The sequence below is a fragment of the Excalfactoria chinensis genome, chromosome 9 (assembly GCF_039878825.1).
Source record: "Excalfactoria chinensis isolate bCotChi1 chromosome 9, bCotChi1.hap2, whole genome shotgun sequence".
NCBI lineage: Eukaryota > Metazoa > Chordata > Aves > Galliformes > Phasianidae > Excalfactoria > Excalfactoria chinensis.
In genome coordinates this window covers 16,622,785-16,640,936 of record NC_092833.1, presented here as the reverse complement: position 1 = coordinate 16,640,936, position 18,152 = coordinate 16,622,785, and the positions used below count along the sequence as shown (strand labels likewise).

The window sequence follows — 18,152 nt, the reverse complement described above, 5'->3', positions numbered from 1 at the left end:
CAGCAGTTCTTAATCATCAATACAGCAACATTTCTCAGATCAGGCCCCATATGACTTAAATCCCAGGCAAAAGCTGCCTTACAGCATACATAAACATCACTTCTGGAGGACTTTTAGCTTTTCTCCTGCTCCTCCCCAAAAACGGTACTCAATATAAAAACTGACAATACTTAAATATCAATATATGCAGAGATGGGTGAACTTGAGCAATTTGCCTCAAAAACCATAGAATAGTAGACTAGTAAGAACTGTTAACTTACCATCAATAAAAGGATTAAGAAGTTGGATTTCATTTCTACAAAAAAACAAAACACACCCCTCACTTCTGAGGTTCTTTATTACTTTGTCAAAGACATTTTAATAGAATTATTCTGGTATTCGGATCCAGTACCCGATCACAGCCAAAAACCTCCCTTTTAAGGAAAACCCCTCATTTCGTACCAATTTGGACTGCCAACTGGCTTCAATTTTTCCATTTAATGAATGCTCTGCAGTTCTAAGAAGATGAGTTATGCTTTTCTGCTCACATACAAAAAGACAGTCTAATAGATGTAAACTATTTATTGAATATTTGCCACCAATATTGTTAAATACATCATCTCGCAGTTCTCCGCTTTCAAGTTAAAATGTCAGAAACAGAACACCAAATATTTACAATTCTTATAAGGAATGTTACATAATGACACATTAAGGCGTAAATTCTTTTGGCTTATAATTCTGAAAAGAATGATAATAGCAAAAAGTGATGCAAAATCTTCATCGTGAGATTATGATTAAGCTACAATGTTTTACAAAAATATGGTGTAAGATGGCAATAATCCCATTCAAAATCCTGCATTAGGCCCCTCAAGAGAGGCTGATAATTTATACAGTCAAAACTTTAAAATTTACATATAAAGGTACCCTATCCACCATTGAAAAGTACAACTCTCAACATATACAGTTTTCAGGCCACAGTTTTGAAGGTCTGGAGTATCAAGTTGGTTTGATGAATTAGTCGGTTGGCACTAATGAACACATTTATTGCCCTGTTAGAAAAACAAAGATTATGCTTTAGACACTTTTCAAAGAACACGGTTCAGTAAATAAAGAATTAAATCTAGATAACTAAATATATTAGCATCCAGGGAAACTAGAAGCATCTTTATGTATTGCATCCTATGATGTACCTGAAGCTTACAACTGGCAAACACTTATGTGCTTCTTCTTAGAAGTCTATTGGCAGGAACCTGAATAACTTTGGCTCTTGCTTACATCGTGTTAGGGTTTTAAACATCTAAGGAAGTGTAGGGCAGATGACCATTAGATGTCTGTTCTTTCCCTAGCTGACCATTCCAACCCCTGGTAATTTCATTCAGAATTAGCTACTCTTTACTAAAACACTGAGCATGCAGGCACATGAAAGCAACTTCTTGCAGTTACCTCTGGTGACAAAGAAGAATGGGGTCACTGAGCTTTCCAACTCAATGACACCATTATGAGTGACCATGTTATTTAGTGCTCTTCCTCATGCCAACAGGTTATCTTACCTAGTGTGCTGTTCAAACAGATGTAAATTATTTTCTGTTCCACAAGGAACACAGATATTACCCAGGATTTTCTGAAATACTGATAATACCTGTAAAGCTTATATCCACAACACACAGCACAGCACTCACTTCACACAGGGCTGAACAAAGCTGGTCTGTTTTTCAGCATGCATGGGGTAAGCACACAACACACACAATTCTTGCCCCACTTTTTCAGACAAACGGTTTTGTCTTATTTTCCCCTAGTCACACCAGTTAGGTAAACAAAACCTTTTCACTGTGTATAAGCTTAGTATAAAAAGACACTTACTTGCCATCTTTAAAATAGGTTTTCAGAGTATCGCTGAAACTTTTGGAGTATTTTACAAACTCTTTCTTTTGGTGCTCAAGTGCCTAAGGAAAAAAAAAGTCAAGAAGTCTAAGTTGAGATGCTATTGTGTACATCACAATTAAAGATAAAAGAAAGCACACAAGGATTATGTCGATAAAAGAAGGTGTTTACTGTGGTAATGGGTTCTTCTTTCCCTGTATGTTGTTTTAAAACCAATCTTCCTACAGAACTGCTGAGAATTACCAAACAGCCATGTTAAAACACTGACACTGACCAGTTACGCTCTCCTATTAATCCTACAAAGAAAACAATATGCTTCCTCTTCTACTAGAGAAATACTATATTAGGTTATTTTCACATACCCTCCGGTTCTGGTATTGGTATTTCTTAAAGACGTTATTTACTGTGTCAAGAAGTTCCTTTATTGCACTGGCGATGTCCCTGTTTGAAAATGAAAAGAATTGTAATATCCATAAGCTATTCAACTCAAACATAGAAATTTAATCCTCTTTTAATAGTAGCACAGAAAGAATTTCAAATAGGACACAGAAATCAAATGCTAGGAAAGTGACATGGAACTTCAGCTGCTAATTACTGATTCAAATTACTATCTCCTAACACAGGGATCTCTTAAATGTTCAGCTTTCTTCTTATTTCTACGTGTATGAGAAACTCTCTCCCAATGAAAACAATTTTGCTAGCGCCTCCCACAGCATTTGAACATTCAGCTCCAAACACAAAGTTAGGCCCCTAAAACTTCATAAAAATATTAAATACTGTACTTACTTGATTGTCTGAAGAAACCTCACTCTGTCATTGATCTCATCTGGAATCTTACTAAGAATCTGTTTAAGTGCTCGCGCCTTTTCATTCAGATCTTGGAATTCTGGCTCTGGTCTTTCAATCATATATTCTAATAAGTTGGATATGTAAAAAATGCCATTAGTTTTCCATCCAAAATTTTACAGTGACAGCTTAAATAAAACATTACTTCACAAAATGCACTAGCATTGCCATGACGGATCTCAAGATATTAACAGAAGCAGCCCAACGTCCCTTACAGAAAACTGAGGAAAGCATAGAGCCCATTTTTATTTCCAAAAAACACTGACAACATTACAATAACCAAACACAGTTTTGAAAGAACTTTAAGCCTACTGCATGTTGCTCTCCTGTCATTGTAACTGATGCCTTCAATTTGAAACAAACCTCAACAGGTGAACTTCCCACACAAATCATACAAAGGATGCATTTTCTTCCTCTTAGTCAAGAACATGTCTGGGGAGCTGCAGTGGTAGGGCTTTTTCTTTATTGTCTCCAAAAATAGGTATTCAGAGAAAGAGCTATTCCTACTATTGAATATGGCTGAAAAAGAATCTACTTAGGAAAAGTAAACCTCTTCTGAAAAGAGGCAGAGCAATGCACGCTCTTGTTTAGAGTATGATGAAGAACGCCCTTAAACAACATGAGGCAAAATATTACCTTCTACATCATCCGCTGCCATACGTAGGAGGGACTCTGTAAAGTTCACATCCACACTTTTTTTCTCCAGAATTTTCATAATAATGTCCTGTGTGAGGCCTGGATTTTCTTTTTCAGCCTGCATTGTAAGATAAATTACTATTAAAAAAATGCTCTAGAAATGCAACCATAATATTGCAAGCACAAAAGCAGATTCTAATGCAAGCTGCTTTGTTACACCAGAGTTTGCTAGAAAAGTTTCCATTCTAACAGCTTTAAAAGAGCACTTTACACTGACAACTATTCTTCCAGCATATTTTCCTTGGGTTATATCAGCAGTTTTATATGAATGACTTTATCAATAAGTCCTTCCCCTCATTACAAAATATTTCTTACTCAAATTGACAGTAACTTCTTTATGCTGTTGTACTCCTGCAATGTAACATTAGCAGTATTCACAGTACCTGTGTTGCTATCATAAAACTATGCTGTGCTTAACAAGAATAAGGGTGTGTGTATTCTGAGCTATGACTACCATCTCCACTAAGGTCAGTTTCCATGTCATTCATATTCAGCTTAGCTTCTCAGGACTATCTATATAGAAAATTTAACTTGGAAGAGTTCTAATTGAGAGTTGTGTCTGCTCAAGTACACTTTAAGAGGAGAAACAGGAAAGCACTGCTCGGTTGCTACGCTTGATGTACTTTGCATGTATGCTTATTATTGTTTCTGCTAAAAGAAGTCTAAAAGATAGCTACTGAAAGTATTACAGAATCACACATTTTCATTCTTCCGGTACATAGCAAGTTAAAAGAAATATTTCTTCAATTTCCTGCTAGATTTAAGTAAATATGAACACCAAATACCAAACTTATCTTTCATCCACAAAAAAAAATCCCAAACTATTAATCTTTCCAAGCCTGATACATTCTTAGTACTTCTGAACACCTTCTCTACATAACATCCCACTAACACTGGATTTGTTACCTCTATTTTCTGATCCATCTTCACTGATTTATGCCACCGTTAAGCTTTCATACCACGTACACAAGGTAGGATTGTTTAAAATTGTTCAATATACTTAAATCATTCAGATTTCCAATATGTTCACACCTTCCAAACTTACAGCCCATGCAATTGTACACTCAGTTTTATTGAAAACTATTGATCATAAAGGATGCATTCTTCAAATGCAATAATACAAAGAATTTAAGTTTCAACATATACTGTTTAACTGACCATACTTCAATACAAATTATGTCTCACCTTAATAAAAGCTGCTCTCAGTGTCTGAGCTGCAGATAGATTTACTCTTTCTAGCTGCAACAGAAGTTTAGAATGATTAGTAATTTCACTGTTAACAGCACAACTCAAGTAAAGCACTCATGCACTGCCTTATGTGGCCCAGTGAAAAAGGGTACTGACAGAAGAACAAAGACTGATCTCATCTGAGGGATAGACAAGATGAAGTTTGATCCAAACAAACAGCACTCGATATGCCTTGCTTTTATTCTGCTTGCAGCAGAAATCTGACAGAAGACTTTTGAGAACATCTTGACCTGTGATACTCACAGAGAGACAAATATTCTATTCCATTACAGCCATTAGCAGTAGAAATGGAAATGTATGAGGCTATTCACAGGTATGTGTTACACCATGCATCACTTCTTGTCACATAATGCACAGGTTCCTAATGCTGTGTCAGATCTGGGAACATTAGAGCTGAAACAGCTCCAAAAGCAGCCTCCCAAAAATTGGTTTGTGCATTTACAGGGATGAAGGGGAAAAAGAACACTGAAGAGATCATCTGAAAAGGAACTGCATGGTCAAGAAAAGCATTACTTAGCTAGCACTTCTGCTAGTATCTTCAGCAAAACCTAATTAAAATAATATCAGGGCCAACATATATAATAACTTTTGAGAAGCTTGAAACTACACTTATGGGAAAGAAGGGTGAAATGATGCATAGAAATAAGTGGTGTTAAGAAGTCCTCTGTGTCAAGGTAAGCAATCTGTTACTGCAATCAGATTTACTAATGTCAAAGGGATTACTAGATTCTAAAGCAAAAGCACACAGCTTACCTCATTAAAGACAGGGTACATAACAGCATAGAGTGGCATGGAAACCATTGAAGTGGTCTCTGCTTCATTCTTCATCTCTTCCATTGTCATCCTCATTCAAAGACCCACTTCTCAAGAAAAATGCTATAGAAGCAGAAGACTCCTCATTCACTGAAACGTTTCTTCTTTCTCCTCGTTGTGCAAAAATGATCGATGAACTTGAGAAATGCTGTCCTTATGTCACGAGGAAAAAAAACAACCACAAACCAACAAATAATTATGAATGCTAATAACTGACAATTGCTAAAACAGAAACAAAAAGCACAGAACAACATCAGTCCCTGCCCAGAATGTGGGAATTCTGAGTTTAAGTACAGAATGACTGCTCCATGCATTTTAAATTTCCAATTCTAATTTATTAAGCAAGCAGGTATTTTACTGGAACACGCTGCCACAAAAATCTTCACTGCAAGTTCCTACATAATTCATTTCCCTAGAAATGATTTCACTTGATACACAATACAAAAACTGTGAATACCCTATCTTTGTTTTTATGTAAGCAAAAGTCTTAAGTCATCTTTCCACTCAGGGTGTGTCAACAGCTACGCTAACTGAATGGAAAATTATTGTTCCAGTAACTGAACCTTGGTTTTGGAAGTCCTCCACCCAGTCCAGCTCATCATGCCCAAGATAGCACAATCATTGCTCAGACACAGAAATTAAGAGGGGGAAAAAAGAAAAAGGAAGATGGCTGCCCCGTGGTTCATAAGAAAGCTTTGTAGCAGACCACTAGATTTTGTTTTCAACAAGACTCCTAGAATGTTTCACTTAACGTACTTGAGGACCTAATGTCCAAATTAGGAACAAAGTAGGAACAAAGATGCAAATCTTCTCTTTCTTCAATTTTCTCCTTATTTAATGTGCTACAGGAGTGGTTTTTTCCCCCCACTCCCAGGAACCTTCACACATCCAGCATTTGTATGCCCAAGTAACAGATTTTACTGATATTTTAGAAAAAAGTGAATAGGGTGACATTTTTAAGCAACAGTAAAAACTATAGCAATAACCAATATCACCTTGCAATGGTTTGAATGTGACAAAACATGCTAAGACACTTCAAGCTCTATTCCCCACTCTGCTCTGGTTAGAAATCTCCTGCACACATCTATTTAAATGCAAAACACTTCATCCTTTTGCCCAGTGCAAGCACATATAAGTGAGATTTGTTATTGATTCAAGTAAGCACACAAGGAACGTGGATAGCTACAAATACCATGCATGCCTCACATGTGCATGTGATTGGGTAATATGAAAACACCCCAATGTGATAAAACTCAGGAGCAGGTCACATTACAGAAATAGCCAACAGTTGGGAAAGCACATTAAGAAGAAATTAAATGTAAATGTATTAAGAAGTGACAGTCCTTCATACAAATTGTGACACAGATTATCTACTGCAAAACCTTTTTCTCTTATTGTTTCAAGCCTTCAGTGCAACACATAAGCAGACTTCTGTAGCCACAAAGGCAGCTTACTGGATCCTTATAACGGTAGCTATACAGCTATGTTGGCATGAATGGTATTACAGATCAAGACTCGCTTATTTTTCCATTTACCACCAACCAGCAACTCTTCTACAGTTATCAGCAACACAGAAGAACACAAGTGAATATTCATCATTTCCTCAAGTGGGAACATCTTTAAACAATTTATTTCCGAGTTACACAAATTGATGCCAGGTCTACTCCCATGAAGGGGGGGACTCGTCTGAACAAGTTTCCTCACCAGTGCAAGTACAAGCTGTCCCATTTCTTACACATGCATACTGCCAGCACCAACAGCCTTGGCATGTCATGGGCAAGGGGGAGGGAGAGCTGTTCATTTTGCTCTTTAACTCTGTGTTTCTGGAAGGTCAGTAAGATAAACACTCAAGCAAGGCAACACACAAAGGAGCATCACTGAAGACAGCATTCACAGATTGCCTGCAAGTGTTTATCTAAAGCATTGTGCTGTCAGTATAAGCTTTTCAAAACAGGTAACTGAACATCACTGAACATTACCCAAAAGATTTTTGATCACAAGCAGAAGGGCAAAAAGGACAAAGCAACCATTAGATGCAGTTACTGTGTTTTTATGGGTTGCGGTATCCAGGAAAAAAAATAAAATATTAACTGAAATGATAGATTTTTATGACAATGAAAACCTATTGCACTGTAGACTACCATGAAAGACTCACTTTGTGAGGAGCTATAAGCTACTGTCACTAACCTATTGTACCATTAAACACCCCATATTAAAACAATTATAGACCATCTATTACTTCTTTAGCAGGCACAGACATTCCTCAAACAAAGTAAATCAACCCTGGACTCACATTATCACAAAGAACTCAAGGGACGGAAGACAGAGGTATTTTTTGAGACTGAGGACAAGAGGTGCTTTTAAATACACATGCACACAAAAAACAGGCAAGAACATCAAATAATTTTGTTGGCAACATCACAGAAGGGCCCAGGTTGGAAGAGGCCTCAAGGATCATGAATCTCCAACCTCCCCCTCCTGCAAGCAGGGCCACCAACATCCACATTTAATACTAGACCAGGCTGCCCATGGCCCCATCCAAACTGGCCTTGAACACCATCAAAGATGGGGCATCTACAGCCTCTCTGGGCAGCTATTCCAGCACCTCACTACTCTCATAGTCTCAAACATGATTTAGACCAAATCTGCATGCAAACCATAACCAGCTCCATCATTTTGGTGAATTGTTAGGTAGTCCAACAGCCTTCAGAACTGTTGCTGTGTGTGGCTTTGCTGACACTCAAAAAAGCTGGAATAAGATCCTACAAATAGATGATCCATTAGAACACCACAGTGTCATGGAATACAGAAAACCTTGGTAAAATGCTGTTAGATGCAAAAAGGACATTACTCAACTGGCCAGTCTGCTAATTGCTCTGAGGGAGAAGACTAGGAGAAATTAGTATATACTGTATGAGTTATGGGAATAGACAGACTGCTCAATATCATCTGCATATAAGACTTGTTTCTTTACACAGCAATCCCACAGATTCAAATGTAGCCTGTTCACCAGCATGTGTAATTACAAGTCACGCCTCACCCCTATCAGATGAAATCAATCATCAGAGAAGGAACAAGATGGATATAGCAAGTGTAAAGAGAATTTAAATTTGAAAACAGTGCTAAGATGCAAGCTAATATAATCCTGTCTGTTTAGCATTAAGCCAAATGCATCAAGCCCTATTCCCAGAGAACAACTAACACAGAATCTACTTTCACTGTCCATATAAATCTTGTATGTTATAACCTTTAATGTTGCAGCACCAAAAGACTAGCCCAACTATTCAGTAGTCACAGAACCAGCACACTTTAGATGAGTTACAATGAGTTCTGTTATAGATCTATTCCTCCAAATTCACCCAATGAGGTTTTCAATCATTCAACTGAACTGCCTGAAAGGAAAAACACCACAACACCCTACATTCAGATAAACTTCCTGTAAAGCAGAAGGATGAAAAGCAAGAAACTCCATGTTTTCCCAAAACATACTATGCTATTTTCTGACAGGCGCTGAAAGTCAAGTAGCAGAAGAACCAGGAAGGGCAGAAACTTTCCCCAATCCACCTCTGCTCACTGGTCAGTGTGAAAACAAGCTACTTATCTATAAAAGAAAGTATTTCATCTTATACTACCTTTTGAAAGCGTGTTTAAAGAAAATACAGAAGTATTGCACTTGCAACTTGAAAAAAGTTGGAAAACAATGGAAACGTGAAGTTCCAGATAGCAGAATTTCACTCCTCAGCTATTTCATCTACCTACACCACTGGTGCTGTCTCCATTTCATTCTCCAGGCTCCATTTACCTCAGATGTAGAAAATCTTAAAGCAGCTAAACATTTGTGCTATTTCTTTTTAAGCACGCTATTTCTTTTTAAGCAAAGTACCAAGAGGAAGAAGGCCTGAGGCATTGATCTACCTGCATGATTAATTCAATGACTGGCTTTTAGGACAGAACCAGAAGTTACAGCTCTGCTCCTCCTAGAAAGATTACCCCCACTAACAAGAAGTTCCACTCCACTTCTTGTAGGGAGGATTCAAGAAGGTTGTGCTAAGAGAAAATGCCATCAGAAAAACTTAAGCTTAGTAAGAAAGAACGGGATAAAAACAAACACTTAACTTGAGGCCTGTCCCAAATTCAGAGGCAAAGACCTTGGCCTTTCTTAGTAAAGCCCAAGTGCATGGCTAATATGTTGCTCTAACAGCATACCTACCCTGTGCACAGCTTGCTACCTTTAAATTTCTCTTGTTAATGGTTGCTCATAATAAACTGGAAAAAAAAAAACAACAACACAAGTTCCCCCCTTCAGGAGAGAAGTTACTTACACAGTACTTCCATTTGTAGATCACAGTCACTCCTCTTGTATAACTTTGACTGCATATACAAAGCTGAAAGCCTCTGTGCCTCAAATACTGAGCTACTTCTCTTATTAGAGCTGGGGGCAGGATGGTTGAATTCACTGAAATTGGTATTAAGAGCAGCTGTGATGATAAAAACCTCTGTATTCTAAAACCAATAAAGACAAGAAACCTAAACAAGCAGCCTACTGTATAGGTTCTGCATTCTGCTAAGTCTTATATTCAAAACCTTCACAAAAGAGATAGTAAAAGGAATATTATCAGAAAACAGCACTCAAGTTTAATAGGCATATTTAAATGCCTCTTAGTAGAGCAAACATGCACTTCTCAAATACCTGCATGCACATCTATCACAGCCACTTCCATCCGAGTTCACTCTGACAAAGTATAACTGCTTGTGCATTTTATTATTGTGAGGCCAATTTGGGTGACTAAGTCGCACAAACTTGCAATACATTCAAGATGCCTATTTTTAGACAGTTATTCCAAAATACTCTGAAATCTGGCTTACAATAAATTTGATGCCTGAAGTTCAGAATGGAAATTTAGTAAACCCTAATACTTTGGTTTTGTGTCTGCCTATCACATGAAAAACAAAAGGTGCCTGGACTAGGCCCTAATTTCATTTCTCTCTTGTACTATCACTACTGACCCACAGACAAAGTTTCTCTTTTGTTAACATACTCTCTTTAAGTACTAGAAGGCCACAAAGAAGCCTCTCCGCTCCAATACAGAATAACACACCACATCCCCGTTTCTCTTTCAAGCTCTTTTCCTCTTCCTAAGGAATTTGAAAGTAAAACTACTCAGTTCTTATTGCCCTATCAACCACTAACAGATAAGCCACAAACAGAAACAGCTCCAAACACAATAACACATTCCAGTAGGTAAACAACCAGCACTCAGCAATCAGTTCCTCTGATAACAAGAACACATCCACCTGCCTCAAGGCTTCAGCAGCATACCTGTGCCCCCTACACGGGCAAGCCCCAGGAAGGCCACACACTCACCACTCATTAATCATATAATAGCACACTCAGGCATTTAACAATACCTGCCCAAAGCTCGGTCCTCACAGAGAGCACGACGCGAGCACTTTCTGTCCTCCCCCAGACTCCAGGGCCAGCAAAAGGCCCCACCTGGGCTGAGCCGGGCCCAGCCCTGACAACGCTGTTCAGCAGTACGAGGCCGGGCTAAAAATACACCGCGGGCCTAACGCTGCCAAGAACGGCCGTAGGGCTGCAGACGGGGGTTGGTGCCCTGCCCGACCAGGAGAACTCCGAGCGGGAAGGACGGAAACAAGGACGAGCCCTTGGGCCAGGTCACTGCGCTGATGGGCCGCTCCCGCGGTAGGAAGGAAAAGGCCGCGGCCCGCACCGCACACACCTGCAGCAGACGCCGTTTCTCCCCTCACCCAGCCCCAAACCTGAGCCAGTTTTACACTCCTAACGTAGCGCAGCCCCAAAAGGAAACCCAGGCCCTACACGAACGTACCGGTGACCCCCACCCTCTTCCTCTCTCTCTCTCCAGGCGCTTATCCCTTTGAAGACACAGGCCAAGAGAAGAAAACGAAGCTGCTTACCTCACCGCCTTACCTCCGCCCCGCAAAGCTCACAGAGCTCCGAGGGGGCTCCTCCGCCTGGCCGGAAGCCCTACAAGGAGGAAGCGTCCGCCGTGTTACCACACACCAGGCGTTGTCCGGAACTAACCGGCAGCCGCGCGGACCCCTGGGAGTTGTAGTCCTCTGTCTGCAACTACAAAACCCACAATGCAACGCGGAGGCAAAAGGGGCGGGCGGAGGGGGAAGGAGGAGGAGCAGAGAGCGCCCAATCAGAGCTCGAAACTCGAGGGGTGGGCGGAGCCTGGACGGGGCGGGGCGGGGCGCCTGTGGGCAGCCTGACGCGGGCAGCCGCGGCTGCACTTCACACGGTTGGAGGGGGCTGGTGTGGAGCTGCGGTGCTGGTGAGTGCCTTTAGCCTGCTGTGTTTCGCTGTCGGTGTGTTTAGGGTTGTGGGAGCAGCCTGCTGTTTGCGTGCTGTGAAGCTGCGTGCCTCCGTAGTGCGGGTTGCGAGGAGGGAGATGTTCGCGCCGCGCTGTCTGTTGGCGCCTGAGGGGAGGCGGCAGGCGATGTGGGGGGCGAATGGGATGGAATGGGGGTGGAAGCGAACAACGACATCGTGGCGTCCTGCTGTCCCGGCACCTGCAGCCTGTCCGTCTGCCTGTGTTTTCTGCTAATGCTGCGCTCTCCCGGCGCTCCGTCCCAGCCGCGGTGTGAGCGTGGTAGAACGTAGCTGCCCCAGCCTTGTGCTGAGGTGCTGCCGCGCTTTTCTCCATCGCTTGGCTTGCGCTGCCCTGTGGGTGTCCCTTATGTGGGCTGTTTGAGAACGGTCGCGTTACTTTTTGTGCTGTTAGCTGCCTTATTGGAAAGCTTTGAGGTGAAGCTCTCGGTAACCAGTATGAATTCCAATCAAAACGCAGCTCAGTTCTGGGTTTGCACCTTCATTTCTAACGCGCTAGCTTGCAACTTTTTCCTGGTTCTGATTTACTTTGGTGAGGCATGCGGATTCTGCTGTAAGCAGGTGATGAATCGGTGCATCGTGGTGCTCCTGAATGCCAGCTGCATCTCCTTGCAGCGCTGAGGTGAAGTGGGAAGGCACTGACATCTGTGTGTGGGAGCAGAGCCCTTGTGTGTGCTACCCATACATGTTATTAGTGCCCACCATCTGTATGTAGGTAAGGAAGGATGCTAGAAAACGACTGCTGGATTTGCTGTGCTTTATTGTGTGTGTGGAGTATTTGTCTTGGATTCCTCAATTATTTTCTCTCTATTTTTGATGCGATCAGTGCTTCGGTCCAGTAGAAAGCCTTGCTAGTTAGTTTGCATGATGGACACAGAAGTGTCATAGCATGGGTTGAGGTACGTATGCATCTATGATATTGTCATTCCTTGGTGGTTGTAAAGTGAAGTTATGAAGCTGCAGTTCTACTGGTGCTAGTATTTTACTTTAAATCATAGCATTAATAATGCTTTCCTAGATCTTCTTTTTTTTAGTAGTAAGCTCTTGGACCTGTTTCATACTTCATTGTATTTACAGTGTTTTAGTTTTTCTGAATGGTGGCTTGCTTGAGCATGGTGAGGAGTGACTGTTCAGGAGGTGAGAGTAGGGAGGAAAGGCTTTTACTTGGAGATGTGTTTTGTGTACAGAATTGCACAGAGAAATTGTAAGGCAACAAAACATGAGGTTGTGTGGCAGAGTTAACCTGGTTTAGGCTTTAGAATTTGTTTTGACTCATTTACCTCATCAGTTTTCTTTAGTAGCTTGGTTGTGTATATGAAAGCATTCATGAAGCTTGCTACTCATCTACTTCATTAATAAATGGAGCAGTGGAGAGGAGCTGGTGCTGGTAGGATTCTTTGCACCAAGATCTTTAGCATGCTTTCCAACTTATGTATCTGTATGGTAACTGCTGAATCAATGCCTGAACCACTGATCATGCACCTAGGGAAAGGACCCAGTTAGCCCTGGGAGCACTGGTGAAGGCTTCACCAGTTCAGAAGGAGTGGAGTCTGGCTACATCTCTCTTAGACCTGACTGAAGGGCTGACTGCCACTGGGGAAGGATCTCTGTTTGGAGATCCCTTGCTTGTGGTGTTTTACTTGTGAGCCCAGATCTTCAGAGATGGGTGAGCACTTTTCCTTTGTTATGCACATCACATTCCCTTTGCTTCTGTGCTCCTGTATCACTCTTCCACTCTGTTGACTTTTCTGATTGGTGCAGTGTCTTACTGTTTTCTCCCACTCAGGTTTTGTTGATCTTCATCTACGGAGACACATTTCTGACATTATTCTGTCTTTGTAAAACGCAGCCTAAGCGTGAATTAACATGTCAAGTGTCCTTTGATTCTCTGGTTAAAATTATTTTAGGAGGTAACCATTAATATTCGAGGTGGTGGGCAGATAGTAGGGGTAGACATCTATGAAATAAACTGTTCAGTGGTAACTTTGTACCTTTGAAGACCAGAGCAGTTGATTTAAATTTGGAAGCATCTTCAAAATTGTTGGCTTAGTGGAGTTTGTTGGTGATTGCATAGAACTGAGTATAAATGTAGGTAAGGTAACCTGTGCATTTTGTTAATAAAGCTATGCTGTATTAATCTGCTTTTTTTCCTGTTAGTCTCATACGAACAATCTGCTTCACGTTGATCCTTCAGCCAAGCTGAAATTGGGTGTCTATAACACAGCCTTGCTGGTAGGATGGTCACTGCCTGGCATTGCTTGGCGAAATAGCAATGGTGTTCTTCTGGCTGTTTGTGTTTTGGGTGATTTTGAGCAGCATCTCATTTGGTGGCATGAAATGTCTGATAAGAAATTTTTCTTATGTGGTGTGCTGAAAATATCAACTCTAAGGTCACTTTCTGCTTTGTTTAATATACTTCAAAGCTAATGATTATGAAAACAGCAGAGTGTGGCTAATGTGATAAAAGCTGTGTGAGTTATCCGCATCCTTCTTGGTCTTTTAGAGCCATTGCAAAGCAGCTGTAGCTATGAGATGAGAAAAAAGAATGCTTTGTTGATACAGGCTAATTAGTTAAATATGCACCTCACTTGTGGTTAATAAGATTTGACCTTATGTATTGTGAAGAATTTTTAGTTTTCTGGAGTGTTTAAATATGGTAATTCTTCAAGATTTTTTTTTCTCAGATCTTGAGACAGTTGGTATTTTGGGAGGGGAAATTGATAGTGACAGGTAATATTCCTACTGGAAGAAAGTTGAGCTGTGTGCTGGTGTTCAGTTTTAACCAAATAGCTGCCTATTAATCAGATGTCTTCCTGTTTATTTGGTTGTTCTTCAGCCTTGTGGTTTTTCATCATTACTGTTACATCTAAAGTAATAATTGCTTAATAATGTGAAGGATATTTAATCTGCTGTGCATGTCTCGGGGAAAGCTTGACCTCATGATGACTTCTGAGTCCAGTGGGCTGCAGGCTTCTAGAAAGATCCCTTCCATCCAGATTCAAGCTGTACGCAGTGAAGTTTCCTGCTGATATAAACAGAAATGCTTGTTAGCTAAGAGTGTTCCCCTGAGTCCTTCAGTTCTTGTACTCATTTGTTTTCACATATTTTGTCATTTGAGTTTCTGTCTGCGGAGTGGGCTTGGAGTTTCCCTTGTATGAGGAAGGAGAACTATCATTTGCTTTCTGAATTGTTTTAACAACATATTTAAGACTTGTTTTACTTCTGGAATTGACTGAAGATACCATAACAAGCACTAATTAGCTTGACAATAAAATAACATGCCCAAATGCTTGTGCCAGATGTAAACTACCACTAGTGAGTTGCTTGAGCAGAGATACCATTCTAGTCCTCGGCTTGCTACAGATCATCACAGAAAGTTAGAGAACTTGGACAGCCACTTCTTCATGTTATCTTATAACTGACCTTGGCATGTCAGGGTAACATTAGGAGCATGGTACTTTACTGAAGACAGCCTGTCTGAATTCCTCATGATCACTGAGCCACTGGAGACTGCCTCCTGCCTTGACAATAGAGCAAAATGCTGTTTTTCGGTAATGACCACTTCTGTCTGAGGTAATACTCGCTGCCCCAGTTTTCCCTGTGTGCTTCTTGGTTATATAAGTTACAGCTACAAAGAAAATAGGTTTAAAGATTAAAGATTTCTTTTTTTATTTAATTGGTACACTAAAGCTGCCCTTTTGGAAGGCTTTTCTTTCCACTTCTAAATTAAAGCAGCTCTTTGAGCATTTAATGATTGGGTATTTCACATTGCAACTTGAACTCACTGAAGCAACTCGTGTTTTCTTTCTTGCTTAACTTCTTTCCAGAAAGCATTTGCTCTAGTTTCTAAACTATTTAAAGATATCAATCAAAACCTATACCCACACAAAAAGCTTACTGTAATACTGGGTTTTCAACTTGAGATCCTTTCGGTGTGAAGAGGGGTAGGTCTCAGCATTGTGAATAGAGGCGAAGCTCAAAGGTGAATGATATCTGTGTCAGTAGGGAGGAGACAAGAGGAAAGCCAAGTTACTTTTGCTGTAGATACGTCAGCTTGTAGATTTGTTAATTTCAGATTTATTTGCAAAGCAGGAGGAAGAAATGCTAATGTCTGCCAAAACACGAGTTAATAGATTGAATCAAAAGATGTCTGATGATTCTTATGAGTACTCAAGGGGAATAAACTCTTATTGAATTCTAAGACACTGTAGTGTAGGTTTTTTTTGCCTTTAAAAGCATGTGCACTTGCATATGGTAGCCATAAACCTCCTTATTAAGTAGCATTGTTTGTTCATAATAACTTTACAGGCAGCAGCTGTTTTTATTAAAGTAAAAAAACTAACAAAACAAAACTGACTCAATGCTTCTAAAATAGCCTCAGATAATATTTGACGAAAGTGACATTTGAAGATCACAGAATAGCCTTTAAGTTTAACACTTTATAAGCCTCTCATGCTTGTAGCTTAATATGGGAAAATAAGACCTTGTTTCAATGCTATGTATGCTTCCACACACCTCTTTTTTTTCTTTTTTCTTTTTGTCCTGAAACTCTGCAGTGGTTCTCCCAGCTGCAGCACTCATGAACGTGAGTTCCATGTTCTCCCATTTCCATCTGTCCTTAGAGAAGTTATTCCTGAAGGCCGTGGAATTAAGGATTTGAGTATAACGGATTAGTAGTGCATGAGAATTGGATAAGGAGGTGTTCAAAGAACATACATCTATCCATTGTAATGCAATTGTAGGAGAGTCAGAGCTGAGGTCTTAAGTGAACAGTTTTGGTCTTCTGTTGCTATGGTTTTGTTTTTATAGAGCACTACTGAAACTGGCTTTCCTGCTTTCCTTTAAATTGGAATAATTTTGTTGCGACTGGTATGAGCAGGAAATAGTTTTTGAAATATACCACTCGATGAGCTTCCCAAGAAAAAGTGTTTTTTAAAATGTCTGGGATGAAAGAATGGCTGATATGCAACTTCTTCCCCTGCTCTGCAGCTCCCGGGGTATGGGACTGGTATGTGAAGAACATCTTTAAATGGCTGTTGGAAATTCAGCAGGACATGGGTAACACTGCTAATAAAAGAATGTCTGAAGGAATAAGCAGCGTGAAGCCATTGTGATGTTTTGTGGCAGTGGGTGTTCCTGTTTGTCCTGGGGACAGGCTCTGAAGTTGCATGTCACTTCTGTCTAAAAGCAGCTCCTCACTTCACTGCATGCTACAACTCTGCTTGTTCTCGCTCTCCTGTAGTACAGCCTCTCATTAGTCCTCCCCAGTATCTCTGAGAGATAGGAAGTGCCACAGCAGCACAAATACGCATGTGGATTTGGAAGCTTCTGAGGTCTCTGCTTGCACAGAAGCTTCTTAGCATCATCTGTAGCTGGCAGTTTCTATCTGCTCTCCCTACACAGCATACATTAGAATACTGAAGAATGCAGAATATTAGTTTTATGAGAAGATGTTGAGGGAAAACAAACATCAGAAAAACAAGCAAGCAGCATGTGTTTAACTACGGATGATATGAAGCAGCAGGACAAGTAGAAAGGTTATCCATGAAAATGAGTACAGAACAAGGTGACTCTAAGTGTATTCAAGCACTTAATGCACCAGTCAAAATGTTATTACTTTTTTCATGTGTGAAGGACTGTCAGGCATCTGAGTATTAATTTATTAAAGGTATATTTGAATGGATTTAATACTTTAAACAACATTGTGTTATCTATAAGCTGTGTAAGCAACTAGGTAGACTTGATATTCATCAAGTATGATTGTCTTTGCCATTCGAAAGCATCTTGCTGTAGATCTTGAGATATTAGGTGATTCATACTACTTTAGGGGTGAGTGGTGTCATCAGTTTTCCTTTTTTAATTTGCAAGTCTTTCAGTACAGAGGTTGAATAACACTGTCTGAAATTTACAAATCACAAGCCCAAGATATTGCTTGACTTAGAGTTGTTCTGCAGTGTCCTGATGAGTTGTTTAAGTCTATTAGCCATATTAGTTATGTTCAAGGAGGTAGTTGGATTATCAAGCTTAAGTGAATGCTGTTTTGTCATTCACTTGGTGGGAAAAAAGATCCAGTGTTGAGTACCATTTCAGTCACCAGAATGAAAACACTTTAACCTTTGGGACTCAACTGTTCCATCCTTGAAGTCTTGTGGGACTGTGCCTATGACAGGAAACATTAATATGAGATGTCCATCTTCTTTGTGCTTAAATAGAGTAGATCTGAAGTCAGTTCTTTCAACTAGACAGCACTTTATAACTACTTTAGAGCTCATCAGAGGCAATGTGCTCTGAATAGTTTGCTTCCTATGTGAATTAT

At 40.2% G+C, this 18,152-nt stretch overlaps 2 protein-coding genes across 4 annotated transcripts in view; one reads left to right on the top strand and one right to left on the bottom strand.

Moving 5' to 3' along the window:
- Positions 1-320: 320 nt before the first annotated feature.
- On the bottom strand, positions 321-11,538 carry PDCD10 (programmed cell death 10). 3 transcript variants are annotated; one of them, XM_072344911.1, is made up of 8 exons: positions 11,401-11,538; positions 5,404-5,616; positions 4,588-4,641; positions 3,343-3,460; positions 2,647-2,773; positions 2,223-2,301; positions 1,840-1,922; positions 321-1,028 (listed from the first exon to the last, which is right to left on the bottom strand). In XM_072344911.1, exons 2-8 carry the CDS (start codon positions 5,497-5,499, stop codon positions 947-949), a joined length of 639 nt encoding a protein of 212 aa, XP_072201012.1. In that variant the 5' UTR covers positions 5,500-5,616; positions 11,401-11,538; the 3' UTR covers positions 321-946. The 3 variants fall into 3 exon arrangements, with proteins under 3 accessions (XP_072201012.1, XP_072201014.1, XP_072201013.1); XM_072344913.1 differs by having other exon boundaries at positions 5,404-5,611; positions 11,401-11,528; XM_072344912.1 differs by having other exon boundaries at positions 11,414-11,523.
- A 106-nt stretch (positions 11,539-11,644) lies between these two features.
- Positions 11,645-18,152, top strand: part of SERPINI1 (serpin family I member 1) — a 34,955-nt gene continuing 28,447 nt past the window's right edge. The window contains exon 1 of the mRNA XM_072344222.1: positions 11,645-11,780. The gene's annotated coding sequence lies outside the window, so the exon portion shown is untranslated. The remainder of the gene's footprint in view (positions 11,781-18,152) is intronic.

Coding starts and splice junctions, on each gene's coding strand:
- PDCD10 (XM_072344911.1), bottom strand. CDS start 5,499: ATGAGGATGACAATGGAAGAGATGAAGAATGAAGCAGAGACCACTTCA. Junction 2,774..3,342: donor GGCAGCGGATGATGTAGAAG/GTAATATTTTGC, acceptor CCAACTTATTAG/AATATATGATTGAAAGACCA. Junction 1,923..2,222: donor ACCAATACCAGAACCGGAGG/GTATGTGAAAAT, acceptor TTTTTTCCTTAG/GCACTTGAGCACCAAAAGAA.